Source organism: Elephantulus edwardii, unplaced genomic scaffold (genome assembly GCF_000299155.1).
Source record: "Elephantulus edwardii isolate Elephantulus edwardi_28Jun2011 unplaced genomic scaffold, EleEdw1.0 scaffold00002, whole genome shotgun sequence".
Lineage (NCBI taxonomy): Eukaryota > Metazoa > Chordata > Mammalia > Macroscelidea > Macroscelididae > Elephantulus > Elephantulus edwardii.
This window is the reverse complement of record NW_006399752.1, coordinates 25,016,566-25,042,328: the sequence shown is the minus strand read 5'-3', so window position 1 is coordinate 25,042,328 and position 25,763 is coordinate 25,016,566. Positions and strand designations below refer to the sequence as shown.

At 35.7% G+C, this 25,763-nt stretch overlaps 1 protein-coding gene and 1 pseudogene across 1 annotated transcript in view; both read right to left on the bottom strand.

Annotated features, from left to right (window-relative positions):
• Positions 1 to 21,298, bottom strand: part of LOC102850893 — a 36,366-nt pseudogene extending 15,068 nt beyond the window's left edge.
• REV3L (REV3-like, polymerase (DNA directed), zeta, catalytic subunit) overlaps positions 1 to 22,171 on the bottom strand; it is a 229,381-nt gene extending 207,210 nt beyond the window's left edge. The window contains exon 1 of the mRNA XM_006879036.1: positions 22,033 to 22,171. Within this exon, the coding sequence (XP_006879098.1) occupies positions 22,033 to 22,171 (139 nt within the window). The remainder of the gene's footprint in view (positions 1 to 22,032) is intronic.
• Between the last annotated feature and the right edge of the window lie 3,592 nt (positions 22,172 to 25,763).

The window sequence follows — 25,763 nt, the reverse complement described above, 5'->3', positions numbered from 1 at the left end:
GGGCTAAGACATTGTGCTGCCAACCCAAAGGTATGCAATTCTGTGGGACAAAGATGTACACTCTCCTCTTGTGTGATTTACAGCCTCTGATAACCAGCTGGAGGATCAGTCATGAGTCAATTCAGATTCAACAGCAGAAAAATTACTACACTTCAATAAAAACTGATTTTACAAAAGATGGAGTTAAAGGTAAGAAAAGAGCCTATAATGACAGTTCAAGCAAAAGTTGGAGAAAAAAAAAGCCTTCATTAAATTGGTAACAATGCAAGTGAAAACAGAAAGGATATGAAAAATCATAATTCACATGTAAGAGATAATCAACTATTTAAGATTATATACCGAAAAGTAATGTATTTTCTTAAATAGAAAAGTCCTACATGTAATATAGCAAAAAATTATTACTGGGAAAAAAATAAAAGAACATTCTACATTTTCACTTTTCTATATGTCAGTGTGTGTGCTAGCCACATGCATGATGGAATAGGTCTCCAAAAGTATTTAAGTAATTTACAAAGTCATCTTTTCTATCAGAAAAAAAAGAACACCTGGTTCTACAACTATAAAGAGAGCCAGGAAAACTTAAGATTTTCAAAAGAAGCCTGACTCTCTGTTCTCAAGTATGTGCTAAGGCTGCAGTGAGAATTTAACACAACAAACAAGAAACTGCTAAGATCAGAATTACTTCAATTAAAAAAAAAATCTACACATACCGGCATTTTCTGTCAAAACATGTAAATACAACATAGAGTTGGCTTATCTTTTTATGTGGTCATTTTGAAAATATTTCAAAACCTGCCAACTACTAAAACATGAACTAAATAAAACATTTTATTTTCTGTGTAAGACTAGACATCCTAAGAAAGTATTCTGTCAGGGAAGGTTAAGATCACATGAAAACACAGTGAAACAGTTTTCCCAAACAACTTTTTTCAGTTATGAATACCCATTACTCAATGTTGCATTTTAAATTTCACATGTAAAGGTCTTCCTTAGGATTAAACTTTCAAACAGTTCAATCAGACATACCCAGATTCGTAATTTAATAAATTCGACATGTATCAACTTCAACTGGTATACATAGAAGTGTGCATTACTTACACCTTTTCCTAATATATTTTGTTCAATGATCATTTAGTTAAACAAAAAACCCCTAAATAAGTCTCACAACTTCTAATATTTCAAAACACCTGATCTTATATTTTTCCACATTTTGAAATGATACACATATACTACACAACTATAGTTCCTTTATATTTTGGATATAAAATATTATTCTATGTATCACTACTATAATGATATAAATATTTTTGTTTTCGAAAAATTAAGGATATAAATATTCTCTTAGCAAACTACTCTCCTGATGGAAGAATTCTTGGACTACTTTCAAACCAAGTTTTGACCCTTCCATAGTGAAAAAGAACTAAGAACAGAAGACCTTTAATTCCATTTTGAAGTTCTGATGTTAAGTCTGGAATTAATTATGGATTTTTACTTCCTTACCAAGGTAGTCCCTTTAAATTTGGTCCTGACTTGAGTCATATACCTCAGGGACAACATTCCTTTCATGAGGCCTGGCCTGTTCAGATAGCTGATCCATTACCAAAGAGTCTTTAATAAGTACAAGATAAAATAGTGTGTGCCTGAAGAGTCTTGAGAGACAGTGTTATCTAAATCTTTACAATGGACCTTTAGAAACAAATATGACTGAGGAAGAATAACTGACAAAAAGAATGGTTTTGCCTTCAATCCTGGAGGCACCCTAATAAACTGAATAGCACACACCTCTGACAAGTCATATAGTCCTACTTATATTTCTGGACCTGTTACTAGATATATTACCTGTAATTCAACTGAATTGTGAATTCTGAAACCTTTAGTTACTGATTAAAAACATAAATATATATCCTAAATTAATATGTTATTTTGTGGTGCAAGTGGAGCAGATATTTCACTCTATTCTACTGGATATTTGCCTAGTCTGGATCATCTCTATTCCTCAATAGATTTCACTTGGGTTTATTGGTGGGAGGAAATCCAATTAATTTCTGGTAATTAACATAAAAATTAAGGAAAATATTTTATCTATAAGAAAATTATAGATTAGTTATTTAACTCATTAGAATCCTTACTACATTCTACGTTTAGAACTACAGCTCTACACAAAGCCTCATGATCTCCAAATCTACAGAGACCGGTTTTAGTTTTATTGAAAATTTATTTTTTATTAATAATCTGAAATATCGTATTATATGCCAAAATGTCCCTACAATATAGCTTTATATCTTGAAATAGCAATGCTTTAGAAATAGTAACAATACCCATTACCATCAAGGTAATGTCCCTGAAAGATAAATATTATGCCAGAATAAAAAGATGGGAATATTATGGTTAAGTTCACAGCAAGAAAGAGAAATAATGAGCCAAAAGAAATAAATAAAGGTATAATGCTTGGAATTTTCCATATTAAAGACATTTAACCACAAAATGAAAATTCTCAAGAGTGCAAGTACACATCCACAGGCACACATGTATATGTAAATGGAAACATCACATTCAATGATGAAGAAAAACATAAACACAAAGATAAACAGAAAATCTTCAGGACAGCTTCTCACCACCTAAAAGAGGATCAAAGAGGATTCAAGTCAAAGTGACATCTTTTAAGTGTTATGGAAAGAGAGGGAGGGTATGGGTCAGAAAGCAATCTAGAATTCAATGGTCAACAAAAATAGTGCAAAAATGAAAAAAGAACTTTTTCTAGAAAAACAAAAATCAAGGGAATTAACATTAACTTAGACGTACAAAAAAAATTAACATCAGACATGGAAAAGTAGAAATAAAATTTCATTGCTTCTCATCTGTAATTGTTCTAAAAGATAACCATAAAAGGCAAAAACAGTGTTAATGTATTTTGTCGGTAACATAAATAACAGTTAAATGACAGCAAAAATCTAGGAAAGAAGAGGAAGAATTGAGAGTAAAATGTTATAAGGTCCTTCTACTATAGATGATACTGCAGTAATGATGGAAGACTATAATTACAAATGTTAACTGCAAATTCTAAGCAACAACTGAAACATTTAAAAAAAATAAATATATACAAAACAGCAAATTATGGACAGAAAATATATTAAGAAGTATCTAGGTAATCAAAAAGAAGGCTGAAAAGCATGAATAAGCAAAGAACAGAAAAACAAACAAAAAACAAGACTGTAAATTCTAATTCAACAACACAGTTAATTACATGAATTGTGAACAAGCTAAATTAAAACTTAAAGATGATCAGATAGGATAACCAAGTAAGCTTCAACCATACACTATTAAGAAATCCATGTTAAATATAAAGACACAAGTGGCCTGAAAGTAAAAATATAAAAAGAGGATAGATATATTGGAAGACAATTCTGCATGAGTCTCTGTCTAGGCAGCTCTCTCTGAAGCAACTTTTCAGTGCATCACTGTAACTCTCTTCCCAGAACATCCAAAACTAACTGCCACTCAGTCAATTCTGAATTGCAGCAACCCTACTAGGCAAGAGTAGAATGGCCTCAAGGTTGGAAATCTTTAAGGAAGTAGATTACCACATCTTTTCCGCACAGGGTGACATATAAAGAAAAATCTCAGACCTTGACTTGAAAAACTACACAAATACTGATCTTAAAAATGAGAATGACTCTATTAATATCAGAAAAGGAAGATTTCACAGGCCAAATCACTAAGATGACCTAACAGTAGTAAAACTGGTATGACTGAAAAGCAAATCAACGAATCTATAACTACAGTTGGGGACTTTAACATTCCTCTCTTAGCATATGATAGAACAAATAGAGAATAAGTATATGTAAAAAATTCAACCTCATTAGGGAAAGAAAAACGCATAAACCCACAATTAAATATCATTTTCTCCTTCTAAGAATTAATTCATAACTTAGGAAGCTCGGCAATTCTAAATATTGCTGAAAGTACAGAACACAAGAAACACAGATTGCTGATAGGAGTAGAACACAGTTCTGTAATAGCACCCTCCCAAAATCAAAGGCGTCTGAATCTGTACATCAAGGAAATGTTTTTATTCTAGTATAGTTTAGACCTATTGTCAGTCAAATGTCTTAGTATATAACAACTACTAACTCTTCTATGCAAAACATTAAACACTTCCAGATACTCAGAAACACCTTCAAAAACAAATAATAATAATAATAATAATGATTTGATGTGCATCACAAAGTAGTACCTGCTTAACTGATAAACTACTGTATATACCTTGAATTTTTAATTGAACAAGTTTTATGAGAATGCATTATAAATCAGATGTTTATAACCAGGAACTGCCTTTGTTATTAAAAAAAAAATCCACATTTTTGTTTACCTCAAGAATTTTATTTTTACAACTAGACTTCTGTGTATATGTTTTTTTAAAAAGTTATTTCTGCAGCTACATTTTTTAAAAGTTAAAACATGGAAGTCTATGCTGCAAAAGCGGAAAATTAAAGGAAAAAGTAAAATTACAGGACTAAAAATGAAACAATTAGAACCAACTTTTCTGTCTTAAAGGTCCCTTAGTGAAGAGATTGTCAAGATGAGGTTAAAGACTTGGGGGAAAAAGATTAAAATAAAAAATTTTTATTAAAAATAGTTATAGCTGGTGATGTATCATGGAAACATTCAGGTTAAAAAGAGTATCAGTATAACATGGGACATGTAATTCAAAAAGAAAAGCATTAATCCATAGATTGATAAAAAGTTATAATTAGCAATGCTCTTCAAAATGCAGGATATGAATTGGGTATTTGTTATAGATTTGCAATGAATAAGTTTAAGGCTTGAGAACAAGCATATATTAACTCTTACAGCAATGTGACAGGGAAATTTAAAATATGTTAAACATAGTGAAAATTGGGAGCTTGAATTTTGCTCATAGATTTTTCTTTCTTAATTCCATTTTTTTATCAATTCACTTTTAATGTATTTTAAAGTGTCAGAAAAAAATAAAAGGCAATTGTTCACCATAGATAGTTTGAAAGGCATTGCTCTAAGAGGCATAATGAAGCTTTATGCACCAATTATACATCAAGATATACAAAAGTGAATATAATTACAGATAAAAGATATCAATGAAGAACAAACCAGAAGTGAGGGCAGATTTTTAAAAAAAATTTATAGGGTCAAAACAAGATAATAAATGTCATACTGACTTTAAGATGTAACCTATTATAATATGTTCTACCAATTCAATATTAAATATTTTGAGACTAGAAACTACTATATTGACTGTATATATTGATTATGATCTGTGTCATAATCTTGTTTGTTGTTGCTGTGTATAACTGAGTTAAAATGACCAATCGCTGACCTTCCCATGAGTTTTCAGAGGCAAATGAATAGCACAGGGGAGTGCCTATCCTTCTCCCGCAGAGCAGTTGGTGAATTCATAACTTGTGCCTGTGGAACTGCAGTGCAGTTTCTCATCACTAGGCCACCAGAGCTCTCTATCATAATCTTAGCAGTGGCTATAATTTTAGCATAAAGAATTTAAAAAATATACTGACAGTATGGTACCATATAAATTAAAAACCTCTTTTGATTGTCAATGAAATATTTATGAAAATATTAAGGGCATAAAAGACCATAAAGAACACCTTAGTAACACTGAAAAAATTAAAAGCTATATAAAACATAGTACAAACAAGTTTTCAACTATACCTCACTATAAAATCACTTATAGTTTCCTACTTGTTTTAAGCCCTTTGGTTTTTTTTCAGTGTTGTTGGGTAAAATTACACATGAAAAAAGAGTTTGAAAACTAATTTGTTCTGTACTGTGGTTTACTCAAGCCACAATAAAATAGAAAAGAAGAAAAAGTATTTGGCAAGTAAAATTTTGCAAAATATATTAAACATTTCAAGTATGACACAAAATCTTGTCTTGTAGTTTTCTATTTTTCTTTTATCAAGAAGTGATTTCATAAAAAAGCTAAGGGAAGAAATTATGTTATTTCATGACAGATGATTCACAAGAGGCCACATATGCCTCTGATGTGTGCCAAATCTTATTAGAAATCCAGGGTGTTACCTAAGAAATGAGTAGCATTATTACTTTTTCAAAGGCTACGTATACTTTGCTTCTTTTATGTGGCCAACTGTTTTTAAACACACACACACACACACACATACCCCTATTCCTGGACGAATTAATTCTGACTCAGTGACTCATGGACATGGTAGAACTGTCCCATAGGTTTTCTTACTTAGGCTATAAATCTCTATAGGAACAGACTACTTCAATTTTGTTCCAAGGAACACTTGGTGAATTTGAATGGCTTACAGTGGTTAGCCACTGTAATCAATCTACATGGATGACTACGTAAAACCAAGGGTTTTCCCAGCTGGGACCTTTCAAAAGCATACTGGAAGGCCTTTCCTCCAAGGTGTCTCGATAGATGTGATTGCCAACCGTTTTGCTAGTGCTAAAGTGCTAAACCATTTGTGCCACCAAGAAATCCCTTAATTAGGTAGCTAGCACATACACACACTGCCTTCTAACTCATAGTGACCTATTGCTTTTCAGAGGCTGTAAATCTTAATGGGGAGATTGCTTATCATTCTCTGCAGAGCAACAGGTGCATGGATTTAAACTGTCAACTATTTGGTAACCAACACAACATGCTGTGTTGTGTTATTTGCAAAATAAGCAAAGGACTGCCTAAAAAACATGATGCTGCTTGAAGCACTACTACTATACTATGTGCTGTCAAGTCAGAATCGACTGACAGCTGACCCTCCAATGGGTTTTCAGAAGCTGTGAAATCACACAGAAAGAGACTGCCCATCTTCCCTCTCCAACAGAAGATCTGGTGAATCCAAAGTGGCCACTAGAGCTCCGTAACTACTAATATATAAATTAAGTATATACATACATACAAACACTTTGACAAAGCTTAAAATATTTTAATAATGTATTCTAAGTGATACAAAGTCTTTTTAACATGTTCTACAGAGTTAGGTAACCTAGCAATAGTCCTTCACAGTATCATCATCCTACTTCTCCTGTAGTTTGACAGTTCAAACCACGGTTTTATAAAAGAAAGAAGAAGGGGAAAAACCCAAAGGTTAAATTTTTCTGAAGCTATGGTCACAGAATTTTAAGAATCTTTTATACAAGATGTGGTAAAATCAGAATTTCTTCCCATTCCTATTTCTAATATTTAAATCTATCTAATATGCATACATTAAATTAGTTGTATTAACATGTCTTCCTTATATGTACATGGATATTATACTATTACTCACAGTAGTGTATTTCAGAATAGATTCTGCAATGTTCCTTTTGACTATGAATATGTCACCATTCATCTTTAACTTGCCATTCCCAGCATAACAGATCATATAATTGTCTCATTTGAATGGCTAATGCCAGTCTATCTCAGCCTAGGATATAGATCTTTATGCCTTCTATTTCATTTTTTTTACAATTCCAATTTTTCTAGATTCATACTTTCTACTTTCCATGAAATTTCAATTAATAGATGTTTGCAGCTATCACTCATTAGTCTCAACTATTATTCAAATATATACACCAACCACTAGAGCCAAAGAAGAATAAATTTATAATTTCTACCAAATTTTGCAATGTGAAGTTGGTTGAACATGCAATTAATACACATTAATAATTGGCAACAGGAATGAAAAAGCTGGAAACAAGGAAGAAGGACTGGAAATTGGAAATATGGCTTTGGTGACAAAATCAGGATGGTGACTAAATGATGGAATTTTATATAATTATTTCTTTATTGCAAATATCTTTCTTTTTTATAAGGCAACTATACATAAAGACATCACCTGATGAAATATAAAGAAATCAGAGGACTGTATCTGTGCAAAGAGTTGATACAGAGCTCACTGTCAGCAGTTAAGCCAAGGCCTGTGAACGACTGTGGAGCAATCAATTATTCATGTGTAAGTTCAAAATGAAACTGAAGAAAATGAAAACAAGTCCACAAGAACTAAATCACAACTTTGAGTCTATCCCAGCTGAATTTAAAATCCATCCCAAGAACAGATTTGATGCATTAAACACTAATGATTGAAGATCAGACATGCTATGAGATGAAATCAAGGATATCATCCATGGTGTAAGCAAAAGCTCATTACACAGAGAGGAAAGAATGATTTCCTAATATATGAAGAGCTCCTTGGACTCCATAAGTAAAGGATTTCTAACAGAGAATACAGAAAACATAAACATATAGTATATTTAAAAAATATATAAATTACTTTCAAGCATCAGCACAATAATCTCATTCATAATCAAATACATGAAATCCATGTTTTTACCAGGCAAGCAAAAAATAATTGAGAATATTATCTTAAAAAGAGCACATGGAAAATCTGATATATTGCTGGCAGGAATATAGATCAAAACAACCTTCATATTAATCTGAAGAAGCTCCTCTAAGATAATAAAAAAGATCTACAAGATCTATATTCAACCTGGTACAGACAAGTCATTTTTTTAAAACAGTTGTAACATAGTGCTTCTATAGAATTTTGTCCATAAGATGAAACAGATAAATTGGCAAGTTTAAGAAATGTGGATAATGTGCTCATAGTCATAAACTGGGTTGTTGTTGTTAGGTGTTGTCGAGTCACAGACGACTCATAACGACCCTATGAACGAAAGGCCTGAGCACTGTTACAGAGTTTCCGGAGGCAAGCCATTTCAGAAGTGGATGCCACTCCTGCTTCCAGGCTTTCATAACTGGGTACTCAACATATTGAAAACAAGAATTATGCTGAAAGATAATGAAAACAAGAACAAAGAATTACATTCTTCTGAACTGTTTAGTAAACTGCTGACATAAACACGACATTTTTTGAAAATGGGACAGTCAGCTGACAGACTGGCAAGTATTTCCTGAAATGAGTCCGCAACAGTGGTCTAGTGGATTGCTGCAGCAATGGCACCCTCATGATGCACATATCCCCCTCACAATGACTCTGGGATTGATCAGGTGACTTATTTTGGGCTATGGGACAATAACAAATATGTAGGGCTTACTTTCACTGGGTGCTCCTATAAACCCTACGATCATCTAGGAAATTAGTTGGCCAATTAAATTTCAAAGGCATTCTGGTGACACTGTCCAATTATGGTATGCTGCTAAATAAGAGGCTCTGAGGCAAAACATGGGCCACCGTCCCCCATTACGATTTATAGTCTCAAAAACTCAAGAAGGAGTTGCCATGAGTCAGAAATGACTCAACTGCAAGTAGTCTGATTGGTTTTGATTGGCTAAAACAATAGGCTCTAACACAGAAATGAGGATGGCGTGGAACCAGGCAGTGTCTAACTCTATTGCAAGGGTTGTTAGAAGTCAAAACCAACTCAACGGTACCTGGTAACAGCCTACTGGAGAGACATTTATCCCCTAATTACCCCAACCAAAAGCCAGAAACAATTTCTAGATGTTTGAGTAAAGCCATCCTACCACCCTAAACAGCAACCACCTGATCCACTGACTGACTACAGTCACATTAACAAGCTCTGCTAGAAGCAGTAACAAAACTGCATAGGCTATTGGTTTTATTTTTAAGAGAGGCTTAGAGAGACTCGGTGGGTCAGTACTTAAAATGTTTAGCTTCTCAACAAAAGGCTGGCTGTTTGAACTTACCAGTTTCCTGTAGGAGAAAGATGTGCCTGCATAAAGATTTATAGCCTTATGAAACCCATGGGGCAGTTAAGAATTTACTGGAGTATAATGGGTTTTATTTGGTTTTTAGGTATGGAAGTCTGTTATGTAGAATAAGATTGGTGGTCAAGGAGAATTTTCATCACTTTTTTTTTTTTTAAATTGCACACTGAGAATCTATCTGTATACTACTTTTTAATGAAAATAAACTACAAAATTTTATTAGGTTGATATTAAAAGCCTTCTATCATTTTAAAACACATATCCATAAAGCAAAATAATTCAGTCCAAACTGGAACATGAATCTGAGAGACAACTAGTATTACTCAAGGGAGAAGAAAGGCAGAAATCACTATCACTCCTCCGTAATGACTACTATGAAATTCTTGAGGTTTTGAGACATAAATCTCAGAATTTGCTTTTGTTGCTTCTATTTTAGGTATGGAACAGATTACTGTAAGTTCTCTTATTTAATCTTCATGTTTTAGGTACACAATATACTGCTGAATAACTCAGCAAAACATTAACCTAATATTCAACTTTGAGAAATTGTAGTTATTTCTTGATTAATGACTTATTGATCCTTTTCAAGCCAAGAATTTATCATTTTCCCTTTTCAAGCCAAAATCAGGTCTGACTACCTCTCTGTCATTCATACACAGTATCTACCCCTATAGCTTGGCTGCAATAAAAAAGGTTAGGGGTTGGGATCCATGCAGTAATCCAGTAGTGCCCTAGAAGAAAGGACTGTTGATCTTAAAAAAATAAAAAGCTAGCCACTAAATCCTCAACAGAGCACTGTTCAACTCTTGGCATACGCTGAGAAATATGACTGCCACGAAGCAAAACCAATTCATCAGGAACTGGAGTGCAGGTATATGTGTATTTCAAGAGGTTTTTTTTTTAATCTACTTTTACTTATATAAAAATAATTTCAACATTTTAAAAACAATCAAGCCTACATGGCAAACTTAACAAGAAATAGCAAACTTTTTAAAGGCAGTTACCTAGCCTTGTAGACAGTATTTAGTCAGTGACCAGCATATAGTGTAAAGTGCAGATATTTCAGTTTTTCCTAATATGAGGAATAAATAAATGCTACAAAAATTTCATTTTTATTTAAATTTAACTTAAAAATTTAGAATATGCTTAGTACATGTGGGGAAGAGTTAAAAAGTAACATTTAGTTACCATGTTTGCCAAACATTTGTTGGTCAGTTTATTTTATTATAACACTGTGACATACTAATGATAAAAATTGACTTTACAGACAATGAAATGAGTGAAACAACCTGTTCAGGGTTTTCGAGCAATACAAGGCAAAGGAGGGATTGAGAAACAGATCTGTATTCATACTCATTTCTACTATGAAGATAGAAAGGGAAGGACATTAGGGTAGTATCATTCCTACAAACACAAAATTCAGGGTAAAACAATGTGGAAGAGGGCAAGCACAGAAAACTAAGGAGATAATTTTTCACAGATGTGGGAAAGAGTTAGAAATGGCTAAATTTAAAGAGGTATGGTTTTGACCTGTTACTTTAAGGATGAGGAGAATTTACCAACTTCAATGCCAAAGCTTGCCCCCACGCCCCTTGTCCCCAAATATATTAACCAAAACAAATTACTTACTTGAAATTGAGAAAAACAATTTTGAGAGAAATCTTCCTCAGATATATTATTCCAAAGTTTTAAAATAAATAATATGATGACAGTTTAATTTTTAGGTTGCTTTTATGTAGCTTGTCTTGCTTTTTATTCTGAAATGAGATTTAGATTAGTCATTTTCTTGTTCTGAGAAACTAGGAGTATGCCAGCATGTTTTAACTTTACATTCTTTTACATATCAACATGTACTCTTACTTACAAAGGCTTTTATCTATATATCACTTTGAAGTGTAAGTGTTATATATATATATATTGAAAATAAGTATATTTTTTAAAGTTCTTGTTATACTTCCTTGGTAATTGAAGGAAAAATAGAAAATCTGTATATTTATATATATTATACAAGCAGTTAAGTAACATATTTTCCTTATCACTCTAATTGTTTATATAGTCAATGCTCTCTGAATGCAAAGAAAATGAAATGAGTGCCCCCCAAAAAAACCGTCAAATTTTTAGTATTTTCCAAAACTATTACCTAAAAAGAGAATTGGAAAAAAGAAAACAAAAAGCCTCAACTAAATTTTAAATTTTCTATTTTCAGTTACTATTAATTTTCTTCAGAATTTATTTAGGCATACATTCACATTATGCTGCAGAAGACAATCTGATTTGTCAATACTAACAAAGCAACAAAATTATTTTTCACTTAAAAAAGACATCTTTAAAAATCTACAATGCATTGAAGAAATATAGATTATCTGGAAAATTTGGACAGAATGACCAAAGGGAAAAAAATGTTAACTATACTGTCATTGACAGTGGCTTACTTTCATGTCTAACTAGTTCTGATCTCAAAAAGGCATCCATGTGATGATTTATTTTGACAGAGGAGTTATTTTTAATTGCTTAAAAAACTCATTCCTGGGTAGTTTTCCCCCTTATCTAGAAACTAAAAGTTAACTATGCCTTAACTCCTATTATTGCTCTCTTAGTACCACTGTAGCATCAAAATAGCAGAGTCCAAAGTGGCATGTTTTATAACACACCTCAAATTTTGCTTAGTAAGTTTCTAAGTATTTGTTTTACTATGTGGGGCTAATGGCCACATTGTCTGAAGCCTACTTAAACCCTTGTCACTTTTCAATAATATTACTTTTAACTAAATAAATTCCAATCCAATCTAAAGCAAGATAAAACAATTACAGGAATAGAGAGACCTAAAAGGTCACCTAATACATTACTGTTTTCTTTAGGAAAAAGACATATATAAACTTCTAGTATCAAGTTTTCTTTTTAATTAATCATAAAATCTTCTTGCCATAATCTCACTTTGACTTTTTTTCCTCTTGCCATAATCTCACTTTGACTTTTTTCCTCAAAGGACCTAACTACAATCAACACAGATTAATTCTATCATAATCTTTTATTAGAAAAAGACTATACTCAAACATATTAGACCTTCAAAGATTTATAAACTATGAGTGAGCAGCTCTTTCAATAATATCCTCAATATTATCATTTTTTTCTTTCCTTATCATCAATGAATTTCTTCAATAAATATTCAAGTCTGAATTAGGTTTGTTACTTCAAGTCTGAAGGAACAATATGAAGCCAACTAAGACAAGATAACCAGTTTTCAGATTCACCCACACCAGTCCACTAAAGAATACTTGGCGAGTGGGGGGCGGGCGGTATCTCTGGCCGGACCGGCCTATTTAGATTTTAGTTTTCTCTCCATAAAACAAGAGCATTCAATTAGAACAGTGATGTCCCGCCTTTTTTCACACTGTAACCAATATCTGTTCAATACACTGGCCAATATAAAGTTGATTTAGAGGCAACTAAACATTTGGTTAAAACAATAAGATTTTTCTTTATATCATTACAGAAAAATGAAAATATAAAATATTATAGTAGATATGTGCAATACTAAAGGTTTGATAATATGAATTAATTTCAAATCTGAATTTTTCCACATCAAGAACAGCATTTAAATGACTTAAAAATAACCATTTTATGGAGCATGCATGAACTGTTAAGCAGTCACCTGTAAGCTAGTGAAAATGGCACATCAGATGCACATGGCTAGCAGGATCCCTTACGGGTAAACATAGAAATTCATGTCTAAAGCTGGGCCTCCCAGGAACACCCTCTCTGCTATTCTGTCCTTTCATTACAAATAGGATACACCCTATATGGGACAGCACGTCCCTTAGGAACTTGGATTAGGAACTCCAGGAGCAGCTCCAAGGATCCCTTTTCCATGAGGGACACTGCACACTCTATGGCTAGCTGCTGAAGTAAATTCTGAGTAATAATGTACCTTATTTTTAATATACTTAGAATATCAAGAAGGAACAGTAACTTCAGATTGTTACTCATCATGCTATCTGCTTACTGGAACCATTTAGATCCTAATATGCAAGTGAGCCTCCAGTGAGGCATAGAATATAAACTGGATGCTCTGATATGAAATAAACTAGCAAAAATAGTAAACACGCTACTGCAGCAAACATTTGAAAAATAATTACAATTACAACTATGCTTTTTCATTTTCCCCTGCTTATTTGTTCCAAGCAGAGTAAAACTGAAAATATTAACTTCAAATAGGTATTACATGCATATAGTAAGAAAAATAAATCCAAATATTATCAAACAGTATACTAAAAAAAGTTAGTTTCCATCCTGATCATCTAGGCCACAGTTCCTTTCATTGGAGGCAATCATGGTTAACAAATTATCATCTATTCCTTCAGATATAGCTAGACAGATGTACACATTTTCATAGATAAATGTCTTTCATTTGGCTTTTTCCTCTAAGTATAACTTAGAGTACTATAATAGTATCCATAGTGCTGTCTCATTTTTTAAAACATTAGTGTTCCACCGAATAATTTAATCACTCCTCTAATGATTTATGCTTATACTATTTCCAATCAACCTAATGACAAACAATACTGTAATAAATATTCCATGACATTTTCATTTATCATATATGCAAAATTTCCTAAATTTAAAATCCTGGAATGAAATTGTTGTTATGTATCATCATGTTAGAACTGACCCACAGCTGACCCTTATGAGGTTTTCAGAGGCACTGCATGGGAGGAGGTTGTCCACCTGTCTCCTGAAGAGCAGCTGTTGGATTTGAACCTCACACCATCACACTGGCAGAGGAGTACCTTAGAATGAAATTTGTAGATATTCATTTAATAGATGTTAATTTGTAATTTTGAGGATGACTTACAAATTGCTTTCTACATAGAATGAACACTTCATAATGCTACCAGCAATGTACCAGAATGTCCATCTCTTCTCCCCAAATTATCCTGCAGAAGCAATCTTTGCTAATTTGATGGATGAAAAATAGTGCCTAACAGCTCTGTATTGTTATTACAAATAACATTCCACATCTCTTCACATGAATTGTCATTGCTCACTGCCCCCTCCCCCCATCCATACAGTATCTCTCTGTATATTCAAAAGAAATTAGTCCTTTGTGAAGTTTCCCCGTATGCTTAACTAGTCTGTTTCTTTTTTAACTATAGGATTTTTCTTCTACAAATTTTTTTTTTTTTTTTTGTAAAACAATGTAACATGGCTTTAGTTCTGTCTCATACTTTGAAAGGCCTCCATTTCTGGACTATATTATAATTTATTCTTAACTTTTTTTTCTATATTTATATTCTTGACATATCTGGAAGCTAAGTTTTTCTTTTTCTAGACTATTAACCAACTATAGTAACACTACTTTTAAATTTTCTTTTCCTTAACTGCTATACAAAGTTGGCATTCATTGTCATATGCTAAGCTGTCATATATATGTTTGAGTCAATTAAAGTTTTGCCTTCTATTCTATTACTGTCATGTGCCAGAATCACACTACTTTTCAAAACTTTTCAGTTTTCCTACAAAGAAAACAAACCCCCCAAAACAAAAACAGAAATTACTAGTTTACTTTCATATAAAAATCATTTTTTTAACTTCTAAATTGAATTTGTACAAACAAGCACTATATAATTACAACATTAATAATGCATTTTGGTTGTTATTTATTTTGGAGTTCACCTTTGAATCTTATATCTGAAACACAGCTACAAAGTCTTTCATTTTACACATGGTTCTTTTGGGTTCTTTTTTCATTACTGTAAAATCTTTCAAGTTCTCTGTAGAAAATCAGAAACTTTCAGATCTATAGGTAACAAATCTTTAAAATTTAGTACGCAATGTTTCTGCAGTGTTTAAAAGTTACTATTTCATATATTGATTTTTTCCACATAACACTTTGATACATTCAACATATATATGTTGTTTATATATTCCTTGAAAATATTATTTTAAGAACAAATGGTATTGTATTATGTTGTTATGTGCCCTCGAGTCGCTTGCGACTCACAGCTAACAATTTTCCAATTTTTAATATTTGGGACTGTTTCTGTACTGATGATTTCATTAACTCTTGCGAAAAAATAAGTTTCAAGTACTATGCAAAGCAAAGTGTAATAATAAGGAAAAAATTCATATACTTCAGACACTTAGAAGGTTATGTTCTAATAGGGGGGATATATTAACCACCAAGATATATAAAATCAAAACTAGAAAAAGTGGTACTGAAAGTTCATGAAAATTTGATGGTCAGTGATAGGGAAGGATAACTCAAGAGTTTAGGTAAAGAAAAAGCATTGTTGGGACAGAAAACAATACTTTTACGAAAGTCTCATTGTTGGGAAAGAGTATGAAAAAAACAGAAGACTGAAGTAAGGCCAATATGGCTAGAACACAAAAAACCAAGCTTAGAACATGGCTAAAGTAATAATAATTGGACAGAAAGATAGGGACAGATCATACATCTTTTAAGACATATATTGTGTTGTCAGGCACTGAGGAATCCATTTCCGCTCAAAATAACTATATGTACAACAGAATGAAAAACTGCCTCGTTCTTCCTCATCCTTAACAAGTAGTTATGTTTCAGCCCATTGTTGCAGCTAAGAGGGTCTTCCTCTTTTTCGCTGACTAGGGTTTCCTGATAACATGTTCAAAGTATATGAGACTAAGGTAGTTCTGGCAGCTTAGTCTATATGAATTCCTCTGACAGCCAAAGTATGTGAGGCAAAATCTTGCCACCCTGGCTTCTAAAGAGCATTTTTCCAAGAAAAATTCTTTTCTGACAGTCCACGGTATATTCTATATACTCCACCAAAACTACAGTTAAAAGGCATCATTTCTTCAGTCTTTCCTGCTTATATCCAGCTTTGACAATACCAGAACGTATGTTGTTAAGTGTCATGGAATAAAAAATGGCTCATGGCTGACCCTCCCGCAGGTTTTCAGAAGCTATAAATTGTACCAGGGGAGAGTTCACATCTTTCTCCTGCAAAGCATCTAGTGTATCAGAACCAAATGCTTTTGGGTTAGCAGCAAAACGCCTTACCTAGGTGCACGTTCAAGTGACATCTCTGCTTTTTCACGCTTTCAAAGGTCTTCATAGCAGATTTTCCCAAAACAGTATGTCTTCTTATTTCATGACTGCCATTTCCATGGATATTGTTGTAGACCAATACAATTAAATTCTTGGCAACGTCAATCTTTTCTGTTTATCCCAGTGTTGCTTATTGGTCAAGTTGTAAAGATTTTTATTTTTTTTTATGCAGAGGTGTAGTCCACACTGAAGGCTGTACTGATCTTCATCAACAAGTGACTGAAGTCACTGATCTTCATCAGCAAGTGTTTCAAGTCCTCTTCACTTTGTCCAAGATGGTTTGTAGCAGCTGCATATCACAGGTTAATAAATTTCCCTCTAATCTCAATACTATAGTCTTCATTATTGCCCATCTTTGTGAATTAAGTGCCCACCATACAAACTGAATAAATATGGTGAAATCACTTAAGCATGATACACACATTTCCTGATTTTAAACTATGCCATATTCCCTTGCGTATGTATAAAATATACATGAGCATGAGGCATGCAGATATCACCATTTAAAACTTTCAATTTTCTCCCTCTCCTAAACACAATGGAAAGATACAGTATCATATAAAGTAGTAGGGTGCTATATCAAAGTTTGCATTTCTAAATAATCCCTCTGATTACAGTGTAAAAAACAAATTAGAAGAGGTAGAATTAACTGGAACAGGCCATGATTAGGAGACTACTATAAATAAATTAATAAAAAAATGCTAGTAGCTTAGACTAGGGTGGTGATGAATAAAGTGTACAGATGGGCTGAAAAGATAATTTGATGTGTCAAAAGATTCATGTTCACAGGATAAAATTTCTAAAACTGGAATTATTGGGATAAACATCTAAAAAACAAAATTCTCAAAGATCCTGATAAATAACACCGAGCTCCCCTGAAGAGAGGTTTTTGGGTTTGGTTTTTTTGTGTTTTTTTTTTGTGAACTTTCTTGTATATGCACCTATATGAGAATTTTAAAATTTGTACTTCCTTCATGAAGCTTTCTCAGACTCATTTTGCCTAGCAAGTGGTAATGAAACATGTCTTCTTGAGTCCTCATAATGCCATACATAGATTTCTACTGTAATTTAATCATAAACTACATTTAACTTCTTCTATTATCTGTGTTATGCTATGAGATTTTAGAGGGTACAAGTTATTCTTAACATTATCTAGTAAAATAACTTGACATACACAGTTGATTCTAATTAACTGAATCACAGAGTACTAGATTCTACCACAGCCTAAGAGTTAAGAGAAATCCTGCTTAAGTCTCCGATTTAGTAACTTTCATTTTAAGAGAAAGATAATAAAATTTGCTACTAAATAAAACTACTAATTTTATGATGAATAATTAAACCTCAATATTGTTCCTGATAGTCTTTCTAATAATCAGTGAACTGTTGTGACATTAAAATATTTGTAAATGGCTTAATGAAAAAGGCTATGAACAAACAAGATTTTTACCAGAAAATTATTTGTAATCTTAGTTGTGGATATATGCTATCACTTTCAAATGTATTTCTTTCAAGCTTATTTATAATCTACCAGTTTCCAAATAAAAAGATTTTGGTAATTTATTACATTCAATTTTATAACAAAGTAGAAAATTAGAAGGTAAATTTATAAAGTAAATAATAATGTATTTGTGACTTCAAAATTATTGATTTCTTAAATGGGAAATTTTATTTCTATTTTGACAGTAACTAGAACAATCAACTAAACTATTCCCTGGGCAGGAAGAAGACTTAGAGAAGAACAGGCAGATTTCCTTACAGTAATCTCAAAGACAAGCAGCTCCCTCTATAGTCAGTTTGGCCTATTTTGTTTAATTACTTGCTTTGTGGACATTTCATGTTCTTCTATTCTCTTCTGCATCTCAGCAGGGAAGCTCTTTGAAAGGATAATTCTGTTTAACCTAAAGCTGAGAAAACTGGGATAGGGTCTAAAACTCAGCAAGAAGACAGTTGCATCAAGCAACTTAAGCAAGAATTGGGATGTGGAAACTGGACAGATTCCCAGGTCCACCTGAGTCAAGTCCTCACAAAGAAGCCTCAGGATTTTATTCAAAATGAAGTTTGAGAATAATCACTCACTCTTAAACGAAGATAAAAATTCTCCCATGTTTTCATAAATCTTGCTTACCATCATTAACACAAGTCATCAAAATACTGTTTTATAAGAAAAAGATTAACCACTTCTGCCACAAATTATATTGCTCAATGCATTGTTATGTGAAAACAATGTCCATGACACTGGAAAAAAGAGCTTAAAAGACATTATTTTACACCATTTTTTCACATTTCAGAAAACTTAAATGGAGGATACTGCAAATCACCAAGGAATTAAATCAGCCAGAACTCATCAATAGAATTTGAATATGCAATTTTTATTGTATCTCTTCCAACTTGAAGTATGAGAACATTTTAAGCTAATATACTCATTTCTTATATTTCTCAAGATAAGGACTTAAAAATTCAGGCAACCAAAAATTAAATGAACTGTTTTACAATACAGAAAAACAACTTATATGCAATGATAGAAAAATAAACCAGTTACAAAAGCTTTTAATCCAATTTCTATCAGTTCAGAACTTGTAACTCCTTTACAGATCACATTATTTAAGAGAACCATAGTGGTTAAGGATAACTTTGAGAGAAAATTTCTTTTGCTACTTTTTATGATTTTACTTCTAAAGAAAATTCAGTTTAAAAGCATCTGCCAAAGGTTAAAAAAATTACAGATTTCCAAAATTAATTCCAATATGTAAAAGATTTTGCCCATGCTATTTAATAGAGTCTATCCTGCATTCCAAATTTTCATTAACTCATCTTACTTATTTGTAAAACTATAAATCGGGCCTGCATTTTCAAACTGTAAGTTCATTTTCATAAAAAATTCTAGCATCCTGACTTCACCTAAGCCAAAGTGGCCTCACTTTTATATTATTTTTCAAGTTTTATTTTAGTAGATGGCCTAAACTAGTTTTCTCTGGGGAGAGAATCCAAAAGCAGGTAATTCACAAGCTTTTACTTAAGTTTAATTAATACTAACTTCAGTGGGAGTTTCTAACATGCTATAAACCCTGGCTTGATTCCTAAAAGATCTCTGTGCATACACCAGTGACTTAAAATTTTTCCATCTATTGAGGAAACATACAAATGTTTTTGTTTTAAACTGTGAGCAATTTTTACAATAAATTCGGTTTGATAAAACTTTTATATTTTAAACTATTATTCCTGAAATATGAGTTTTTCTGTTATCTTTCAATGTTTGTACCCCAAAACAAGACTCCCTTTAAAAAAAAATTCATTTACATCACACATTTTTTTACAAAATTCCTTGGGTAGTCTTTTTAAATCTATTTTAAGATGTCCAGAAAGGGAGAAATAAATCTCTCTCTTCATAGTATAGTTAGTAGGTCTACTTTCTTACATTCATTAAATATAAATATAAAAAATATCTCATATTCTTTTAAAAAAAAAACCTTTCACCTCCTAGTCACTTCTAGCTTACACAGAAGTTCACTGAAAACGTCATCTCCACAAACAAAATGTTCCTGTAACACAAAGCTTGAATACTCAGGAAAATATATTTAATTAACTATATATTTTTAAGAAATCCAACCCTATGTAGATAAGGAACCCAAACATGCAAACTATAATATACAGAAATGCCTCAGTATAGCTTATTTGCATGTCCACTTTATAATTTGGAAATCTAGCTTAACAGAACATAGAACATGTCCATTGTCTTCACGTAAAATGAGAACAAGCTGTTTATAACATTGACAGTCCAATTAGAAACAAAGTCAGCACCCTGTATTTGAGAGCATAAAATACATCCTTTAGAATCTTTTACTCTCTCTACTTTCCAGTCTCCAATGCAATCAAAGTTTTACGCTGTTAAACAATTGTTACCAGCATTCAAACCCCTCCCCTCATCTATAAAATCTGCATTAAAAACTTTTACGCAATTTTTAAAAGGAATACAGCATTCTACCAAACCTCACTAACAGCACTGAATTTTTCAACAAAGAGAATGCACATTTAAAGATGACTGCTGAAAGGAGTGCATGTGTTTGAGAAGGTGCAGCCCCAGCTTATCTTGGCAATCGGCAGAAACTAACGGTAGTAATAAGATGAATGGTGATGAGGCCAAGGAGCATCAAGTGGGAAGTGCTCTCTAAAATCCCATAGGATCACACACAGCTAGAGCTAAAGGCGTCCCTTTCTAGGTAGCAGCACAATTAGAGGCAGTTCAAAGCAAGCAGGGGGGAAAAGCAATTTAAAATACCTTGTAAACCTGGCTACTACTGTTATGTATATCATGATAAATTCCCAAGAGCTTCTTGAGCACATAGCTTCTCTCAATGCTCACATCTCTACGCTTCCCATTCTTCAAAATACAGCTTTCTAAATGCGTCTATTTCAAACGCAATGCCGCTGGTCAGCATTGGGTATTTTTTTTTCATGTCTGTGCTGCTCAGTTTTGCCACGGTTCGTAACATATCCAATCTATTAAGGGAGCTATCGTTCATTGGGCAAGATAAACCGCCTTTTTTACTTCCAAGGACGCACATTTCCCTGAAGGCACCGGAGGATGCCGCCCTGTCCCCAGACTCCGAAGCACTAAACTCTAAGGAGTCGTGACCTGCACTGAGAGCACAGCCACATGGTCACTTAGGCCAGAAGGATTATGTCCCCGGGCTCCACTCAGTTGAGCCTACGGGATCTCCAGAAGGGGCAGAGGAGAGCGACGACGAGAAGGGGCGACGAGGAGCGTCTGACAACAGGGCTGGCACTTCCCCTCGCCACTTAAAGCCATTTCCAGAACGCGGCACCGAGGAGACGTACAGGGTGTCCCTGGTCTTACGAGCTCGGGCCCCGCGAGCCGGTGCACAGAGGACATGGCGCGGCCGCCCGGCCCGTGCCGGGGGGAGAGCGGTGTCGGTGGGCGCTCGGCCTCCCTTCCGCCCTCCCTCCCCGAGCGAGCGGATCCCCGCTTGTCGCCGCCACACGCAGTGTAAACACTCGGCTCCCGCCGCCTCCCCGCCCTGGGGGGCGCAGCGCTAGCGCGGACCCACATTTTTATTTATTTATTTTGCGCCTCTTGTCATGCACGAGAGGAAACGCGAGGAGGGCGGAGGGGAGAGAGGGGACACGGCAGCGACCCACCAAGAGGGTCGGCGGCGTGCGCGCGTGTACGCGGCAGGAAAGGCGGTCCGGCGCCCCGCCGATTCCCGCCCGGGTCCCGCGCTTGGCGCCCGCTTACCTGCCGGGGTCGCTCCGAAGATTCGCACCACCGGCACCTTCTTGACAGGGGCCTGGGTGAGGGGGGATTGGCAGATATCCAGCCCCTGCAGCGGGCTGGCCATGTAGTAGTCGGCAGTCACTATTCTCACTGAAAACATGTTCCCCGCCGCCGCCACCGCCTCCCCTTCACTAACGACCTGGCAGCAGCAGCAGCAGCAGCAGCGGCAGCGGCGGCGGCGGCGGCGGCAGCGGCTCCCTCCGCAGCGGCGCCCCCTCCCCTCACACACAGACACGGTGAAGAGTGGCGGTGGGAGGGCGGGCGGGGCGGTGTTGGCACGGCTGCCGCCGCCTCAAGAGCACCCGACGAGGGGCAGCCGGAGAGAAGCCCTCGCGCTTTCGTCGGTGCTGGTGCTGCCGCCACTACCGCCGCCGCCGGGGATCACACGGACTCCTCGGTCCCAGGCTGCAGCTCTTGTTGCCATGATGATGATGTCACGGACGCAACCACTGGGGGAGGGGGGAAGAGGGTTGTGTGGGTGGTGAAGGGAGGGGTGTGAGTAGTGGGGGGGAGGGGACGCGGCGGGCACCCGAGCGGGACACCGAGGAGGGTGCCCTCAAAGGTGTTTGCGCCCCCGCCCCCGGACACGCAGTGAAAGCAGGAGGTTAAAAGTAGAGCCCGGCGCGAGGGATCGATGGCTCGGCCGGTGAGCACGGCCACCTGGGTGAGGGGCAGTTGATGGGGCCGGCGGAGCGCCTATGTCATGGATGGGCTAGGAGGGAGATGTCTGTGGAAAAGAGCCGTTTTGGCCGCTACATTAGGATTGGTCGGAGCTGCAGCTCTCGCGCTTGGCTAGCCGACCGCCATTTCACATCCTGTAAAGGAGGCGGGGGGTAATGGCGAAAATGTTTTGTACAAGGTAAGAAAACCCGCCAGAGGGAGGAGGGGGCCGAGGCGCAGATCTCGTGCCGCCGCGGCCTCGCGGGACAGAGGGCGGGCAGCGGGATGGGCGGGACCGGGAGCCGACTGAGGGCCGTTCTCAGGTAACGCTGCGGCTCCCGCGCGTGGCCCGGGGGCGGGGCGAGGGGCGGGGACGCGCGAGCCTGGGCTCTGGCCTATAAAAGGGCCGCCCTGGCGCTTCCTCCGGGCGTGCCCCCCGTGTCGCCCCGGCTCCGCCTCTTCGGAGTTGCTGCAGTGTGTACGCTGGGCTAGTTAATGAGATTTATTCATGCCGGTTCGGCTCAGTTTTGCCAGGGGTTGGCAGATCCAGTGCAGAGGGATTTCCATCCACGGTGTTTCCCCTCCCATTCTGCTTCTTCTCTCGCCCTCGTACATCCTTCCTTGGTTTCTTCCTCGGCGGTTCGCCGGCGCCGCAGGCAGCGTCCCGGGCGCGCGCGCGCGCAGACATGTGAGGACAAGTCTTCTCAGTGACTTCCCTTTCCCCTCCCACCCCGACCTTCCCCAACGGAATGGAGCCTTCCAGAATTTAAACGCCTTTCAGAGAAAATTTTGACCAAAAGGATAAGCCCGTGAAAGTCACTGCGTTAGCGGTGGACTCCCGGTAACCATTGCTTAGGTTGTGCAAGGTTTTTACTACCCTAAGGCAAAAACGGGGATGGTGAAGGACCGTCAATAGGAAAACAGCTTTTACCTAAGAATTAAGAAGGATGAGGAAAAGCGATTAGGAAATTAAAAAGAGACAGATGCAGGAGAGTTGTCCATCGGAACAAGGATTTTGTTTTATTTGACCATTAATAATGGGCATGACATTGGACAAGTCACTTGGTCTCCCCTGGCTATCGTGCTTTCATCCGTAAAATGAGAGGGCTTTTTATTTTAAAAATAACAGAAAATCCTTAAGGATTTGTCTAATTGATAATAAAAAAAGAAACCCCAAACCAAAAACAGAACAAATAAACAACAGTAGGCTTGGTTTCCCAATCAGTTTAGACCACTGAATTAGAAATTTTTTTTTTTGGTCATTTTCTATTTACTCAAAGAGTATCCTTTATTTGTACCAGTGCTTTTTCATGGTTACTGACTAAACATTGAAGTAGTCTTTATTTGAAACCATTGTGAATTTTCAAATAGGAAAATGAAATTGTTCAACGGGACAGGTCATTGAAAATAAGCTGCCTAAAAATGCCTTAATATATATGTAAATGCAAGTAAGAATTTGTACTCAAAAGAGATATGAGGCTGATTATCACAGTAAATTAGCCTGCAGTCTTCAGCCTCAGAGCATGATTACAAACATAGGTGGCAAGATTTCTAATATACAGAAATTTACATAATATTGTGAATAATTCTTGACATTGATTTAAAGTTTTAGAAGAATATAGAGGTGGCTTAAAAATTGGATTGCCATACACAAATTTGTTATAAAATTTTAAAAACTATCTTTTACAAGGTGAATGCCAGATGCACATTGCCAGTGATTCTTAACAGTGTAATACCAGGGAATTCTTTACATTTTAATAATTTGGTCCTACTATTTCCTTTCTCCTTTCAGTCAGTTTGTAATATTTTGGTAGCTTGTAAATTGCTGTGATGCTGAAAGATAGGCCATAGTCTTTCAAATACAGAATTACTCATGATGGCCTGATGTCAGTGAAGCTTCTAGACTAAGACAGACTAGAAAGCAGGACAGACCACCACTTCTAAAATAATAAACCCTTTAAAATCCTGTAGGTAGCAGCAATTGCCTGATAATAGTACTGCAAGATGAGGCCCTCAGGTTCGAAGACACCCAAAATTTGACTGGAGAACTGTGTCTATCTCCAGAGTACGTCAAATCATTATACTTACTTACTTAATGATGTGGATGAAGAAAAGCTTTCAACCAGTGAGTGAATGACCTTCGTTTGCTGACATGACATTACTCAAAATGAGAAACAACTGCAAGCATCCATTAGAAACTGGAACATGGACTATATGAAGTATGGATCTGGGAAACTTGGAAGTTGTCAAAAGTAAAATGGAACACATTGATTTCCTAGGCATTAGTGGGCTGATATGGACTGGAAGTAGCCATTTTTTAATTGAAATATCATGTTCTATGCTGGCAATGACAAATTGAAGAGGAATAATGGCACATTCATTGTACATTGAATTACTGAGAGCTGACTTGATAACACCTAACAACAGCAGATAATTTTTATTTTTTAGTCATGTCTGGAAATGTGCATTAACAGTCTTACTTCCATATTTTTTTCTTTGACATTTAATTGAAGCTTTATAAAGCAAATTGGTTTTCCATTCAGCAGTTCATATACAATTTTTTTCCTGTGATGTTGATTGCCATGCTTAAATGTAACAATGGCTCTTCTCCTTTAACTCCTTGTATTTCCTGTTTCTAGTCCAGTGTTATCAAGTTGATTCCAATCCATTATAAGCCTCTGTCATGTTTCTGAGGCTGTAAATCTTCATGGGAGGAGACTGTTTATCTGTGTTCCTCAGAACAGCTTGGTCCACCAGAGTTACATGACCTTTTGACTGATTAGCGGTCCAATATGATCGTGACGCCGTGAGAACCCTGTACTATGTTACAACATTCATCCATGTTTTAAAAATTACACTATGCTTACCTAGAGAAAAATAAACCTATTTAAGTGATTGACTAGCTGTTTAGGGTGTTTTACTCTACCTTTTAAATTATCATTTAAGATAAGGCAGCTGTAATCACAATTCAGATCATCATAGAAAACATTTTTCCTTCTCCTCATAGAGCCCAAATTTTAAAAATAAAAGAA